At 48.8% G+C, this 16,388-nt stretch overlaps 1 protein-coding gene across 1 annotated transcript in view; it reads right to left on the bottom strand.

Moving 5' to 3' along the window:
- The window catches only part of LOC123627460 (putative thiamine transporter SLC35F3), an 80,579-nt gene extending 66,612 nt beyond the window's left edge, over positions 1–13,967 (bottom strand). The window contains exon 1 of the mRNA XM_045537017.1: positions 13,682–13,967. Within this exon, the coding sequence (XP_045392973.1) occupies positions 13,682–13,757 (76 nt within the window). The 5' untranslated portion in view covers positions 13,758–13,967. The remainder of the gene's footprint in view (positions 1–13,681) is intronic.
- Between the last annotated feature and the right edge of the window lie 2,421 nt (positions 13,968–16,388).

Genomic DNA, 16,388 nt, shown 5'->3' with positions numbered 1-16,388 from the left:
TATGGCAAATTAAGCTTTAAAATTTAGAGGACTAAGCAATGACGCTGCAGAGCTTTAGCAATGAAGGAGAAAATCATGTAATTTTGTATTGCTAAATTGTTTCTATGGATTTGGATTAAAGAAGTTATTCTCCAACTTTGTAGCCTCTCTGGATCCTCTAACGAAGGGAACATAAACAACACACAAACAAAATGACACTCAAAACTGAACTCAGTACTATATTATTTAAAAATAACCACATATAAGATAGAGCAACATTTTCCAAAATCTAATTCAGTTTAGGCATAATAAGAAAAAAGGATTCCATGGTCAGATAAGTTTGGAAAATGCTAATTAGAACAGATTCCTTTGCTGCAGGAATGTTCAGGGACGAAAGACATTTCAAATTTCCAGGAGGCCACTATAGAATGCATGCTTCCCTTATTATTTAAATGTGTAACACCTGTGGTAGGGACTAGTGTACCCTGGAACGACTTTGGGAAACATTGGAATAGACCCATAAAGAATAATAGACAACCAAACCTAATTCATTGCAAACCTTTCACTGTACTGACTGAGCCTCTTACAATAAAACCACATCAGTTTTGTTACTTCACTCAATGTTTCCAGATGCATCCTATCCCACAGAAATGAAAAATATTCTTTATAAATACATTGCAAAAATACTGAATAGCAAAAAGAGAAGGCAATCAATAATAATCTTAACACCCAGAGATGTCACTGTTGACATTTTGCTGCCGCATTTTTTCTACTCTTTTGTGTGTGTGCAACATACATACACAAAGCTCTCAAAAGAAGATGCCCCCCCCCCAGCGTGGACACACAAACCCACTCTCATACTTACATAGCAAAACTGGGATCATATTGTGTTTTCATCCTTCATTTATTTGACCTTATACATAGCGGCATGGACTTTATAAATCACACAGGGCTATGCGCAGTGCAATGCATCCTAGGAGCATTTCAATTGGCCAGGAAATCACTGCGAAGCATTTGCCCGGTGCCAAGAGCTTTGGGTGGTCTATAAATAAATGTAAAGCATGATTACAGTTCTTCAGGAACTGACAGTCTATTTGAAAGTGACAAAACAGACCATGAAAGAATTTACAGAAGAGTTACATGCAAAATGGAGAGATTCTGACTATGTAGCAGCAATTCTGCAGACAGCGTGGCCGGTGTGAGCTGGGGTAACAGTAACAAGAATCAGAAAAGGCTGAGGCTTGGTGCAGGCCTTGGAGGGTAGAAAGGCTGAGTAAAATGAGGAGCAAAGTTCAGGGTCAGTAATACACGTGATCTACCCCAGGGGCAGTGAGGATGATGGTGAGATCTGAAATCTGCTGCCACCTCACCCCTCTGTGACAACACCCAATCTTGCTTTGCTGAGGCATGACAGCAGAAGAAACTGCCAGGTTTGCCCAAGGGATTGGAGCAAATTCAGATGTCAAGTGACCCTACTTTATTAAGGAAGTGCAAGCTCCAATGTCCGTAACAGAGGGATAGAATTAGTTAAAGAATAAATGTGGAGGACACACTGAATTTGGTTAGCAGATGCATTTATTCTCCACTACTTGAAATGCAAAAAATGCAACCTACACTCTGAACCATTCTCAGGGTTATTTTCAATTTATGCACAGATAGGCTTCAGATGGAAAGAACTACAACAAAGAGGGCAGTATCCGTTCTCGGAAGCCTGTCAGATCTTCAAGTGAGAAAACTTTCCTTTACTTTTCCCCCTCCTAAATTGCAAGTCAAGCATTGCCTTTGTTTGATTCTACTCCTTTATCGCAGTTGAAAGAGGCAGTGCAGATTGCCTCGGAAGAAATCAATGCCGAATATAGCCCCAAGCTATTTCCTGCCCTGGTTCATCTAACCATTAGTATAGGACTAGAAATACTATCTATGTCATTCTAACCCTCACTCCCCAACACCTCTTCCCCCGATAACAACCCCTCTGTTTATGATCTTCTTGTGCCTTAAATTCTAATCTTTAGCCAGAAGTTCTGGGAGCAAGCAAAGTAGATTATACACCCTGGCCCAATGCTTCTGCTGACAGATGTTGTAATTGTGGATTCAATCATCTCCTGGTATTTGTGTCACCTCTGAATGCTTTGTTTATGCTACTTAATTAACCCATAGCTGCTGGAGAACAGGTGGGCTCATGCCAGTTCTGTTGCCAGAGGTGCTTCTGTTGAGCATTTGGAGAAAGTGCGTGTGTGTGTGTGTGTGTGTGTGTATGCACGCGTGTGTGTGTGTGTGTGCAGGAGTGTTCTCTTGGGCACCTTGGCTATGTCATAGTGAGACATAACCATGCCAGTGTGTAAGCTTCCAATCTAAGCTGTGTCTCAGAGTCATGAAGGCTGTCAAAGCAATTTACTAAAGCTACACGTCAGTCCTACCACCTGCAAAGTCACACTTCCTGCTTGTCTCCTACCTACCAGGGATTTGTAAAGGAGTCACACTCTTTGGTCAGACAGAAGTAGTACCTAGAGGCAATGTCTGCTCAGCAGAAGGAGACTCTAGGTCATAACAGGTGAGTTGGAGGTCTTGCTTAGCTGTCAACTGATTTGGCAACTCCTTCTCCCATGAGCTATCCACTGCTTTCCCCTGAGAAAATGATAAATTGGGTAATTTTTATGTTTGTTTAGTGAAAGTTACTTCTACGATGAAAAGCAAGAAAGATTGGAAATCATTTGCTCTCATCTAATAAAATGACTCTCTGGAACTTCCAAGAGAACAGAACACTACTGTTTCTTCTATGAGGTTCCCTAAGAATAAGTAGACCCTTGTTGACTCCCTCGATGGAAAAGTCTCCAGGGGGTTTGCACCTACAAGGTGCCAGAGTCCTTTCTGAGAATAACTGATCCAAGAACTGGAATAGAAGACAACAGTTGGCTGGCATAAGCCAAGCCTCCTGCAAGCAAACGAGATACCATTGCACCATCAATGGGAAGAGATGCTGCTCCATTGACATGTACATCAATAAAATCTACAGTTATTTATTTTTTTACAGCTCTATTGAGACATAGTTTTCATACCATAAAATTCAGTCATTTTAGGTGCACAATTCAGTGGTCCTTAGCAAATGTGTAGAATTGTGAAACCGTTACCATGATATAGTTTGAGAACAATTCTATCATCCCAAATGAGTTCTTGTGCCCACACGCAGTCTCTCCCTCTTCCCAGCCTCAACCCTAGGCAACTACCAATCAGGTTTCTGTCTGTATAAAACTTTGCTTATTCTGGACATTTCACATAAATATGGCAGAGTTTCACGTCTGACTCCTTTCATTTAACATAATGTCTTTGGGTTTTATACATATTGTAGCAAGTGTCAGCAATACATTCTTCTTATGCCTGAATAAAAAAATATATTCCATGGATATACCAAATTTAGTGTATCTATTCATCTATTGATGGACAGGTGGATTGCTCCCAGTTTTGGGCTACTGTGGATAATGCTGCTGTGAACATTCACGTGTAATTTTTGTGTGGATATATGTTTCTATTTCTCTTGGGTGGAGCAGTTATGTTTTTAGGCTACTCATCCAACAAATCTTTATTGACAGAGCTACTGTGGGGCACAGAGCAGACAGAATCTTCCCCTGGTGGAGCTTGCTTAGTCCAAGTGGCAGCACTTAGAGTGCCCACATCTTAGAGGCTTAAATGCCTCTAATTCCACCCAAGCAGGACATAGTTGAGAGCTGCTCTGGGGACTAGACTTCTGCTCCAGCCTCCCCTTTTTGCTAGACTGCCCAGAGAAAGACAGGGCCTGATAAACAATTTCCCATTTATTGATTACTGATGGATATACCAGCCCAGGGCCTGAAACTAAATAGCTTTTACAAAACGAGGAGCTTGCAAAACAAGGAGCTTTTGTTTATGCCCGCTGGCAAGCGTAACTTATCTTCCAGAAAACGTAATTCAGAAAATGTAATCGCATCTACTCGTTAAATACTTGCTCCGTGAATTTATGTGTGACTTTTTTGGTAAGCAGTGGTGTAGAGGAAAGGGAAGGAAGAGACTTGCAGAAAAGGCTGTCACACACGTAAAGCCACTTCATGCTCCAGGAGTCCCAGAGCAATCCTCAATTCACATATCCCAACTCGTTATGCCACCTGCGCTCGCCAGACGATCTGTGTGGATCCCTGACTTTGGGTCAGAAAATACTCCCACTGTTCACACATGGCTGAGTCCACAGCTCTGCTCCTGACTAGCACAGGTCCCAGGGAAAGCACGGGATCTAGGGATAATTGAACTTGAATGTCGGCCCTAGGTAAAGGAGACAGAGAGGGTATAGGCAATTAAACAAGTGGTGGTTAAACACCCAGCATTTTGGGAGCTGTCATACATCTTTTTATACCTGTCACGACGGTGCCAGTCAATATGATTATTCCTCTTTTGTAGACTGCACAGCTGAGGCTCTGAGAGTTACTCTCCCAAGGAGACAGACCAGTGATGGCTGAGATGCAGCCTTAATGCGGGTCTGTCTGACTCCAAAGCATCAATGGGAGTGGATGGTGTTCTCATTCTTCCCTTTGAAAGCTGATCGGGGCCATGGTGCTGAACACCTCCGTTGGAACTGCCCGTCACTAGAAAGGGACTTCAGGTTTGCAGAGGATAGACCCCATTTTTTAACATGGAAAAGGCTGAGTGTGTATAGGACTCTGGGCTGGGATTTGCTGTCCTGGATGGAGGGCATCGCGGACTGAATGATTGTGTTCTCTCCAAATTCATATGTTGAAGCCCTAACACCCAGTGTGGCTGTATTTGGAGATGGGGCCTCTAAGGAGGTAATTAAAGTTAAATGAGGTTTTAAGGGTGGGGCTCTAATCTGATAGGATTAGCGTCCTTATAAGACGACACCAGGGAACTCACTCGGTCTTTATCTAACATACACATACAGAGAGGAGGCCGCGTGAGGACACAGAAGGCTGCTGTCCACAAACTAGGAAGAGAACCCTCATCGGAAACTGAATTGTCCAGCATGCTGATCTTGAACTTCCGGCCTCCAGAACTATGATAAACAAATTTCTTTTTTTCAAGCTGTCTAGTCTATGGTGTTTTGTTACGGCAGCCCGAGCTGACTAGTACAAAGGGGATTATAGCAGAGACTGTGCTGTACTTTGCGAAGGTAGAAGGCATGAATCGGGAGCTACCACTCTGTAGGATGTGAATGACCAGATGCAGATGGTAGAATATTGATTGTGATAACCTAGTAGGAGAAGAAATAACTTCATCGGATTAGACATATTAGGTGCTATCTCATATTTGTTTGCCTCCTGTGAATTGCTTAAACCTTCGTTGTAAAGTGATTCCTGGAGGCAGTGTGCAGAGACAAAAGAAAACATGGCATCTGTGAAATCATTTATAAAAAAAAAAAATGAGTGTTTAGCACTAGGAAATTATTTCTTTTGTTGGGATAGAGAATTGGGAGGTGAAGGAAGATTGCTTTTTGGGGGTGGAGTGGGGTGGTGGGAGGCTTCGCCGGGAGCATCCTGAAGTTCTACTCTGAAGCAGTCTGCGAGCTGGTGTGAGTCAGGCTCCCCCGAGCCTCTGTCCCCTACCATCACCGCCATCTCACCAATCAGACATTTTTTTTTTTTTTTTTTTTTTGAAACAGAGTCTCACTCTGTTGCTCAGGCTAGAGGGGTCAGCCTAGCTCACAGCAACCTCAAACTCCTGGGCTCAAGCGATCCTCCTGCCTCAGCCTCCCGAGTAGCTGGGATTACAGGCATGCACCACCATGCCCGGCTAATTTTTTCTATATATTTTTAGTGTCCAGCTAATTTCTTTCTATTTTTAGTAGGGATGGGGTCTTGCTCTTGCTCAGGCTGGTCTCGAACTCCTGACCTCCAGCGATCCGACTGCCTCGGCCTCCCAGAGTGCTAGGATGACAGGCGTGAGCCACCGCGCCCGGCCCCATACTGGCATTTCCACCTTACTCCCATTTCCTTAGAGATCCCCAGAGTAGCTTTCCAATGTCCAAATAACACCACCTCATGCAGCGGATTTAAGACAATCCTGGAACGCACGTGGCCTAAGGTGAATCACGGCTCTTGGGAAAGCGACTGAGGATGGATAAGCTCTAAACAATGCGGTTTGCGCCTCGGGGGAAGAGTCAACGCCTACTGCTGTGTTTCAGTACTTGGTCTGCAAACATCTGAGCTCGAGGGGATCAGTTTTAATCCGCGTGCCCTGCTAGTCGTGGCCTGTGCAGCCTACTGGAATTTCACCATTTTTGTGACAGGGGCACATGGCACCTCTACACACACAGCAGGCGCTCATGGATTGTAGACCTGGTGATACTGTGGTGCTGCTAGTGACCCTGACGCAAACCCAAACAAACGTGTACACTCCTCTTTTCTGATGCTTTTCCTTGCCAGGTGGTTTCCTTGCCAGGTGGTTAGCGTGTCCACATCCCTCGACTTGTACGTCATGGAGTGGAGTTCAGGCTGTTGGAACTCACAGGGCAAACCACGGTTTTATAAGAGGGCAGGCTACATGCAGGGCGGCCGCCCCAGGCAAAGAGGCTGCAGTCGAGGACTTTTTAGGAAGGGGGCCCACTGGTCCCTTCTCCATGGAGGGGCTGGCCCAGCAAACTCATCATGGCAGCTCTGGGCAGCTGCCAGGTGAGGACGACACCTCTGGTCCTCTCATCAGAAGATGCATGTGTGTTTTTGTTGGACAGAGTATTAGATGAAAATGAGCAGAAGAATAGAGCAAAATTAAAACACTGTTTTCGAAAACATACCTTCAGTCCTCAGCGGAGTCACTGAGCATCAATAAGGCAGGAATGAACTTGCTCAGTCAGGGACCCACGTGTTCAACATGACCTCCCGGCTTAATCTCCTGCCCAGGGATAAGCATTTCTGCTCCACTGAAGGATGAGGTGGCTGAGATCATTCCTGAGCACCGAGGCTTTGACACAAAAACAGCTGGGGCCAGCCGCGGGCAGAGCTGGGAAGTTACCCAGCTTCTCTTTGAGGTCTTTCTGTTCTTTTTGTGCTATCTGCTAATCTGGGGGCCCAGTCTCAGGTGCGGTAGCTTCTTGCTGCTGAAGACTCATGGGGCAAGTTGTATTCATGTGTCTGGCCGTTCCACGCCTGCTCAAATACCAACACCCCCACCCCCGAAAGTGTGCGCATGGTGTGCACACATTCTCTGTCTCTGGCTACAGCTAGTGAAGAGTTTTAATCAGATAGGCCAATCTCTGCTAACCAGGTGGCTATTTAATAGACCCATAGGATGTTCCTGCTGAAAGAGCCAAGGGAGGTTCTATTCTGGTCCCTCTTCTTTGCAGCAGGAGAAGCCCAGGCTCCAAGAGGTGCGGCCACATGCCCCATATATTAATTAGCTAGTGGGGGAGCAGAAGATAAAACTTGATTGTCCTGACACCTCACCCATTGTTCTTCCCTCTAGACCCTTCTCCCGAGCTACGAGATGTCTTAACCCGTGGAAACGTATCAGTTGCCAAAAAGGCTTTTAAGAATTAAATCTCTTCTTGGCTCTCCCAGTAGAGCTATTCTGAACCCTTCCCCACCTCTTTGAACCTTCAATCCCCATCCATCATTCTCAGCAGACGCTGCCACTTCCTACTTTACAAAGAAGTTCAAAGTCACCAGCGCAGGTCTCTCAGCTTCCTGCCTCCTCCACATCTTTGCATTTCTCTGTGTCTTTGCTCAGCATCTCCTTTCCGGCTCCTTTTCGAGGCTCATCACTCCCGTTCTCATCTTGTGCTTCCCCCCAGGGCCCACTGTCTCCTCTTGGCCGTTGCTGTGTCAATAACCTTTCTCTCAGGCAACCTCAGATCCAGTCCCTTTCTTCCGGTTTATAGAAACGCTTGGTTCTCTCAAAAGTTCCCCCTTAAGCTAGCATAACTCAGACCTCTCTCACTGTCAAACACTTTTTAAAAATATTATTATTATTATTGTTAAATCTGCCAAATGTTCTCCAGGATGTCAAACACTTTAGCCAAGTATCCTGCAATGGCTCCCCACCCCCAAACACTCCCCCTTTGCAATCCGGCCTGCAGACCAGCACCCGCTGAAAATTGTTTTTGCAAAATCGCCTTCTCTTTTTGCAAATGCTGAGGTTGCATTTGACACATCACTCTCCGTCTTTCTTCTTATCTGCCCATAATTTCCATGGTGCCATGTTATCTGGGTTCTCTGGTCCAAGCAGTCCAGACTTCTCTCCTGCCTCCCTCATCCCCCAAACGGGTGTGGCCACCAGGATTCTGCACTTGCCCGTTCATTCCCAAGTCACCTGATTTGTCCCTCAGGCTTCGCCACCTCTGTCTGCCACCCCCTTGCTCGCTGCACAGCTGCATCTGCAGGCACTGCCACGGCCTCAAGCTCACCACGTGGAAGTTTGAGACTCCCCCATCTCGCCCTCCCAAATGTGTTTCCTGTCTTAACTTTTTCTTTTCTTTGCTCCCTTTCCAGCTCTCCTACTTTACACCATGTTAATTCCTCCTCTGTCCCATCCTTGTCCTCACTGTCACGTGGTGTAGTGGTTAGAACATGGGCACACCACGTGGCTGCTGTCTCACTGAGTGCGCTACCTGACTGCCCTGCATGCACGTCCTCACCTGCACAGTGGGAACACCACTGGGGCCTACTGCACGGGGCTGTCAGCGAACAATTCAGGCTCGGACCGCTGCAGTCCCTTCCCAGCGTGTCTCCTTGTCTGCAGCGGACACTTACCAGCAGGACTTTTGAGCTTGATTTCACTGTACCTCTTCAATAGGACACGTCCATGAGCGCACACACACACACACACACACACACATATGAAATAAAAGTGCCTCAGATCAACTCTGACTCTTACGACATGTGATAGACTTTGGCAGTTTTTATTCTATTCTAAAAAAAAGATTGCATAGCCCGGGTTGAGCACCACTGCTATACACGACGGTCTTAGTTTCTCAGACTCAGATGGTGTTTTCTTCCCTTCTCTGGCTCCCTGTGGTCCAGCCCCACCCCACTTCTTTAGATGACCCAGGCTCTGGCTCCAGCAGATGCTTACAGGTCTCCAGGTGCCACCCCTCCCTAGCTTGCACCCTTGTCTGGGGCTCCCTGTGCCAGGAACACCATGTTCTTAGCTCCCACCTCTGCCAGCGGAGGGCAAGGACAACATCCTCTGCCATGTCTCCCCATCCAAGCTCCCAGGAAAAGTGGTTCCAATGAATGTACAGTCATCATCTGCAGCTGGGTGAGGAGAAGAATTCTGAAGCCACATCCGGACTCAGCAGGAACGAATGTCCTGCTAAATTGTGTCATTTTGGCAAAGAAGGGAGTAACGGTGCCAAGCAAGAGTGCTACATAGTGGCCACCTGTGCTCTGGCCGGAAGTGAGCTTGCCCTCTGCCAAAATGCAGCATTTATGTTATGTTCCTTCTATGGAATTTAAAAAAATTACATTTCAACATGTAATCTTTATTTGTGTGCATTTCTGACGTTGCTCACTTGTTTGGAAGCTCTTTTGGATCAAGGATTGTATTTTTCTCCTCTTAGAAGCCCCCAAAACATCTGGTTAATTCTCTTGCACATATTAGGGAATATGTTTGATGACTACATGAATGACTTTTGTCATGAAAGTTTCAGGCATAGGGCCAGCCAACCAGGTAAACATTTCAGGATGGGGGTACACGTTGGCAGTATACTTCTCAAGAATCTTCTCAGATAGGGCCAGCATGGCTGGGTCTTCACATATACAATACTTGAGCAGTCCAAGGTAAGTCTTACTCTGTGAATGGAAACACAGCAGGCAGATGTGCTTTGGGGGCAGCTGAGACTGCCTGATTTCCTAAAACAGAGGCACTAAGAGTCTGGCCAAGAGCCAAGGGTCCTGTGAGCCACATTGCAATGGGAGCTTTAGGGAACATTTACTGAGCACCTACAAAGTGCCACGAGCTGATGGAATTGTCTCCTATTCGAACAAATGAAGCTATGCAAAGGTCTTGCCATATTTGGAGCTGGGCAGATACGGATGTGAAACCAGGGACGCTTGCTTGCTAACTCCACGACCTTGTGCGAATGACTTTCTGAGCCCTCAGTTTCCTTATCTGTAAAGTGGGGTAACAGTGCCCTTGCTTTGGGAAGAATAGAGATAATAGGACCTTCTGTCTCAGCACAGTACCTGCGACATGGTGGGCAATCATTAGTGAAAATTACTATTTTCATTATTCAGAAGGACATGTCATCATCCCTACTTTTATAGGAGAGAACTGATTCCCAGAGAGCGTTAATCATCAGCCAAAAACCCCTTGGCCCATGTGACAGGCGGGTGCCCAAGCCAGCCCGTCCCCCTCCGAAGCCCTTACTCTTCCCACGGCACTGCTCACTGCTGGCCTCTGGGGGGGATTCATCCTTCTGTTCTCAGCTATTAATCCCTCTTGAATGTAATTTTATTGAACATAAATTAGCTTATTGCGAATATAGATGGTCCCAGTAAATATGACTCTATTTGAGATGTGCTACTGATTCAGCATCTGCTTCTGAGGGTAAAGCCAACAAAAGGCTATGAGAACACAAGACATGTTGTCCGACGTGACAGACACCACCAAGCTGACCAGAAATCACTTTTCAAGTCTCAGCCCCCACGTGAGGCCCAGTCCCACTGTCCTCGGGCTCGGGGCCCAGCCTGTACAGACACGGTTCTCCCCACTGGAGACAGCCTCGTCTCGACTCTGTGCCTGAGAGTTTTTCTCACATCCCCCCAAGCCTCGGTTGTGACGCCGCTGTCTCCGAAGGCCTCCCCCTCAGAAGGCCTCCCCCTCAGGAACACCTCTCCTCAGATTGCTCAGTGTTCAGTGTCCCCGAAATACTTTGTTCTCAGCTCTGCGCCAGAACTTACTACCCTGCGTTTGACAATTTATCTAGCTGTGTGTGTGTCTCTCTCTCTAGACTGAAACTTCCTTGTGACAATGGGGCTAGCTCTGTCCATGTTTGCATTTCCAGGGTCTTGCTACGTTGTCCCGGGATGCACAGGCGGGTCAGAGGAAGTATTTGTTGAGTAAATGAAGTCACCTTGTCCATCTTCCTGTGTTTGAGTTCAACCAAGCACTGCCTTTTCTATTTTGGTTTTATATGTACCACATGCCAGTGTCTTCTTGCCTTTCCTTAGATGACACACTCCACAAGCTAATAAATATTCCCTGCCGGCTGCATTCCGTCCCTGTAGCCTGTCTACCATCCACACCAGAAATAGCCACAGGATGGGGACCACCTCGCCCTGCACATTCAAGGCAAAACACAATGATTCAACACTTCCAAAACAGGCACACAAGATGCAAATGGTTTAAAAAAAAAAAATAGACCAAAAGCCAAACTGAATAAAAACACCAAGGGAAAAAAACCAGGCAGAGATATATGTGAGCCCAGGCATCGCAAAAGCAGGTTTTGCCAAACCCCGACAGGCAGACTTTTGCTGATATACATGTACCTGTCCCATGCAACCCGGAAATGGGGGCTTGCTAGAAATTGCCACCTACCTCTGCCTCACTACATTTCCCGACAGTCTGCTGAGGCAGGTTGTTACTTTTCTTTTACGTTTGAGGAAACTGAGGCTCAGGATTCAGGATGTACACAAATCAAACTGTATGAGGGGCAGAGCCCCTTCTTGATCTGCAATCTGCCCAATTCTTAGTTCCGTGCACATTTCCATTAACCACAGACATTTTGGAGGAAATGCTGGTTAAAAAACCAAGCCCATGGTAAGGCAGTTGCCTGTGTCAGCGAGCACGGGAGACTCAATGCTCACTTGGCGGCAGCCCTGAACTCACTGGGGAGGGGGCCGGATAGTCATTTTCACTCCCTGAAGGCAACCTCCAGGCTTGGCCACAGGAAAGTCCCCACACCTGGCATGCCACTCACTGCCTCCTGCAGCACTCTGAGGCCACAGCGCCCAGCTCGGACAGCCTCACCATCCGTGTGCAGCTCAGACCTCTCCTGCCTAAGGTGGGCTGGCGCTGCCCCAGGGAGTCACCTGCTGCTGGAGAGCAGAGCCAGCCTCCCTTAGCAGGTGGGGTGGGTGACTTCCCATGAGGACCTCATGGGTGAGCTAGACTCTCACTCCCAGCTTCCCCAACAAAAATAAATATCCAACCCCTTCCCCTTCCCAACCCACATCTGGGTAAAGTCTGGGAGAAGCCTTAGAAACACAAACGCCCCTGGAAGAGGCTGTACTTGCACTAAACTCAAGTGTACATGACTGATGCCAAGTCTTTCCTGAGACTGGGATGGGGGAGGGAAGGAACAGCCACCAGAAGAAAAAGAAAATCAGCCTCCTAAAGATAGAAAATGATGAGAAATAGGTAAGCAGCTGCAGGTCAGTGCAAAGCAATGTTCTAGAATAAGCATGGGTTTTGGCTCAGACAGTGCAGGTATTCCATTCCTGCCTCACCAACTGCCAACTGTGGGTCTTCGACAAATCAATCCACCTTCCTGGGCTTCACGGTCCTCATCCGTAGGATGGTGGCCACAGCACCAGAGTGGCTATGTGCAGGCCTTGGTGGATGGGGTGAGCGCAGAGAAGACAACTACCAAGCCAGCCCCTGTCTTGCCCTCACTGCTTCTGAGACTTATGGTAACAAATAGGAACTCACGAGTGGGATGCGGGGTCCTCAGAAGCCCATAGAGATCCTGGCTCCAGGGAGATGGCGGAAGCCAGGGTGCCCCTCACTCACTGCTTGCACGAATGCGCTGTTGGCTCAGGACAAGTAAGGGTCCCCATGGTAGCTCCGGGGACTGAGGGGTGGTCTGCCTTTCTCACCTGGCCAGGGTCACCAGCTCCTGGGAGAAGTAGTCCTTCCACCTCCGCCTCCTGGGAGGAGGAGCTAAGGACTGGGACTGGTCTCTCTGCCCACCTCTGCGTTGCAAAGCAAGGTCCCCTTCCACCAGCAGAATGACAGTGTGTCTGAGTAAGGCACAGCTCTCCTCTGTGGGCTCCTTCTCCTGACCCCCGGCTCTTGTCCCCTGGGTGGGGGCGGTTCCATGCAGTAGGGGCGACAGGGAGGAGGAGGATATTCGGGGTGGGGGGGCTCTCACAGCCCCTCCCACCCCTCTCAAGGGCCTGGGAAAGAACATGTTTACAGATTGGGGGTGGCTCTTCCCTCACCTGTGTGCCCCGCCCATTCCCACGGAGCAGGGCAGTCCCTTGGCTGGTGGCGGGGGAGGGCTTGGAACGGGCTCCTTAGCCTGCTGTAGCCCTGTCCCGCCTCCACCGGCGTGGGCAGCACCTCTGGTCTGCCTGGGGGTGAGCTGGGGGGCTGCTCCGAACCCAGGCGACTCAGATGTGTGTGTGTGTGTGTGTGTGTGTGTGTGTGTGTGTGTTTGGGGGAGGGGACACTGGTTAGCGGCTGGGCGACCCCCTCGTACCCCGCAGACAGGAGCCTCAGGTCAGGCCTGGGAGGGGGTGAGGGTGCAGCTGCTGCCAGATCTCGGGGAGCTGCAGCGTCTCACTCGGGCTCGGGGGCTGTCCCCCCTCGGGAGCAAGTCCCCCCACGCAGCCAGGGGCACGCTGCACTGCAGAGTCGCGTGCGGGGGGAGCGGCCACCCCAGCCCCAGCGCCCCGCAGCCAGGCAGCCCGCCCAGGGGTGGCGGCATCCCCGCGCGGAGGGTGCGGGGACTCCCGGGTCAGGCCCCCCGGGCACCCCAGGGCGAGGCGGCCGCGCGCGTTACCTTCCACTTTGGTGAGGGTCAGGACCGGACTGTTGCAGGCGCTGAGCGGGGCCACCCGGGCCGAGTGCTTCTTCATGGTGAGCCGGCCGCCTGCAGGAGCGCTGTCGCCGATCGCCTACATCCTGGGGCCGGCTGGAGCGCGCCTCTCCGGGGCCCTCCTCCGCGGGGAAGCGAGGGCAGCTCGCCCCGCTCCGTCCCGGCCTCCCGGGCTGCCCGCCGGCTCCGGTCTCCGCGAGGCTCACTGCGGCGGCCGCCCCGCCGCGCGCATCCTCCCCGGCCGCGCAGCCACTCCACACACGCGCGCACAGCCTCCTACTTGGAGGTTGCTGCAAACTCCAACGTCACGTCCAAGTGCACTCCCCGCTCCCACCCCGCGGCTCACCTGCTCCGCCCCGCGCGCTGGGACGCCCAGCCCCGCAGCCCGGGTCCCTCCCTCCCTTCCTGCCAGCCCGGTCCCCACTGCAGCCTGGGGCGCCACCTCCCCGACCAGCCCTTGAAGGAGACCAGCTGGCTCCCGGGGAGACCCTGAGAGCTAAGCCCCAGTGTCGCACAAGTTTAAAAAGAGAGGTGCTTGACGTTGGATTAAGAGTGGATTCCTCCCTGCACGAAGTCCTGAATTGTTTGGCAGGGAGGGTTGGAAGGAAGCGACGTTTCCCAAAGCTCGCATTCACGTCTTGAAGTCTAGAGGTATATTATTTTGTCCGGTCCTTGTGGAGAGCTCTTTTGGGGGGAACAGAATGCAAGGTTCGCACAAACAAAGCAGCCACAGGAAAGCAAAGGCTTGAGGTCATTTTTACTGCCGTCCCACCTCCTCAGTCCGGAGAGTCCCAGTTTACGTGGGAAGCAAGACAGCTCCGTTTCTGACCCGGCTTTCAGGTTCTCGCTGCAACTGCAGGTGTGGCATTTGCCTGCGCAAGCACCAGCCCCACGGGGCCCACTAAGACCCAGTGGTAAGCTACTGGCCAATGGCACTTGTGACAAAGCAATGACATACCTATTGTATCAATCGCCGGTGCCATCCCTGAGTGACCGCCTAGTCCAGAGGGGTGTTTATCCCACGACAGTGAGTCTCCAAAGGTGCCCTGCCATGGTCCCTGCAGGTGGGATGCGCAGGGCTCATGCAGCCCCAGAGCCCCAAGGACTTTACGGAGGTCTCATTCGCACATGCCCAATCATCAGTTTTGGTCCTAGCTTCCACCGGCAATCTGAAGGATCCGTTCAGATTCAAGGTGAGTTTTGTTCTTACTGTTGGTTAAGTCCTTACCCAGAGTTTCAGAACCTTCAACGCTACCTGGTTTCCTGTCTTAAAGTTGATATCCATTGTATGATGTCATTCTGATCCCCCATAGGGCAACTCAGTAGAATACCGCAGGTGGAGGGTGAACTTAAGAGTAATAGGGTTTCCCTAGCTGGGCACCTCCCAGCTGTTTCTGGTGACATCCACCTGCACAGCCTCAGGTCTCCAGCAGAAGTGGCCCCTAGAAGTTGGGTTCTTTTTATCACTTGCCCTCTTGAACAACCAGGATGAATAGAATGCCCCTGGGTCCCCAAAAGGTCAGGGTTTCTCAGGGTTGGTTCGCCTTCACTACATTCAAGGAAAGGTGGTATTAATATATTTAGGGTCCCTGCAGAGCCATCTGGTGGACCACATCATATGCCTCTTGCGGGGAACTTGTCTCAAGACTCCTAGTGACAACACTATGATAAGCCAATAAGCTGTTTCCTTCTTTGGAAAAATTAAACACAATAAACTTAACACAAAACTGTTACATATTGTATATTAAAGAGAACCTTTAATATTACAAAATTGTACTTCTGTGTGTTGTTTCAAGCTCATCAATAAACATTAATTACATACAAAATAACTAAAACAAATATCATGTAATAACAGGACTCATTTGTGAGCGCTTACGTGTCAGATACTGTTAAGTGTTTTACATAAATCATTTCCTTTTCTACTCACAGGAGCTCTGTCAGGTTGTTGTTACCTTGTTTTATAGATGGAGAAACTGAGGCTCAAAGAGGATAACTAAAATGTCCCAGGTCATAGAGTAATCGGGTATTTAAATCTAAGTGTGAATGATCAAAAGTCTGTACTTATAACCACTACGCTACTCTCCTACGTATTGTAAATAGGAAATGCAAAAATTCCACATAGTGATTCCAAGTCAGGTGAGAGATATATTTCAGGTAGTCTATGCCCTTTCATTTGAATGTGATTTTGATCGATGTCATCGTGCCCGGGCATCTGTACACTCGTGGGGGACTGCGCTTACACTTGGGCTTGCTTGGGTCTCCCCGAACACTGCACACGGGCCTCAACACCCTCATTCTTCTCGGCAAGTTACAATGAAAAGCGCTCAATAAATATTTGTGTGTTTTAAAAATATCTACTTTCTATTTATTACAATGTTCTGTATAAGTCAAAGAGGTGACAATTATATATCGTTAAATACTCCTATCGCTAATGTTACTCATTCAATAGTTGTTACCCAGATCTTTTTTTTCCCTCCCCTGCAGGTTGTCCCAGGACCTTTGGTACTTGGGAAGCCACCACCTCCTCATATCTATTAGTGAATGGTTATCAAATAGGAGTTACCGATTATCACCCCAACCTCTTCCCCTTATTTTTTTAATAGAGATGGGATCTCACTATGTTGCTCAGGCTGGTCTTGAACTCCTGGCCTCAAGTGATCCTTCCTCCTCA

The sequence above is a fragment of the Lemur catta genome, chromosome 25 (genome assembly GCF_020740605.2).
Source record: "Lemur catta isolate mLemCat1 chromosome 25, mLemCat1.pri, whole genome shotgun sequence".
Classification (NCBI taxonomy): domain Eukaryota; kingdom Metazoa; phylum Chordata; class Mammalia; order Primates; family Lemuridae; genus Lemur; species Lemur catta.
This window is presented reverse-complemented; position numbering and strand designations above follow the sequence as displayed.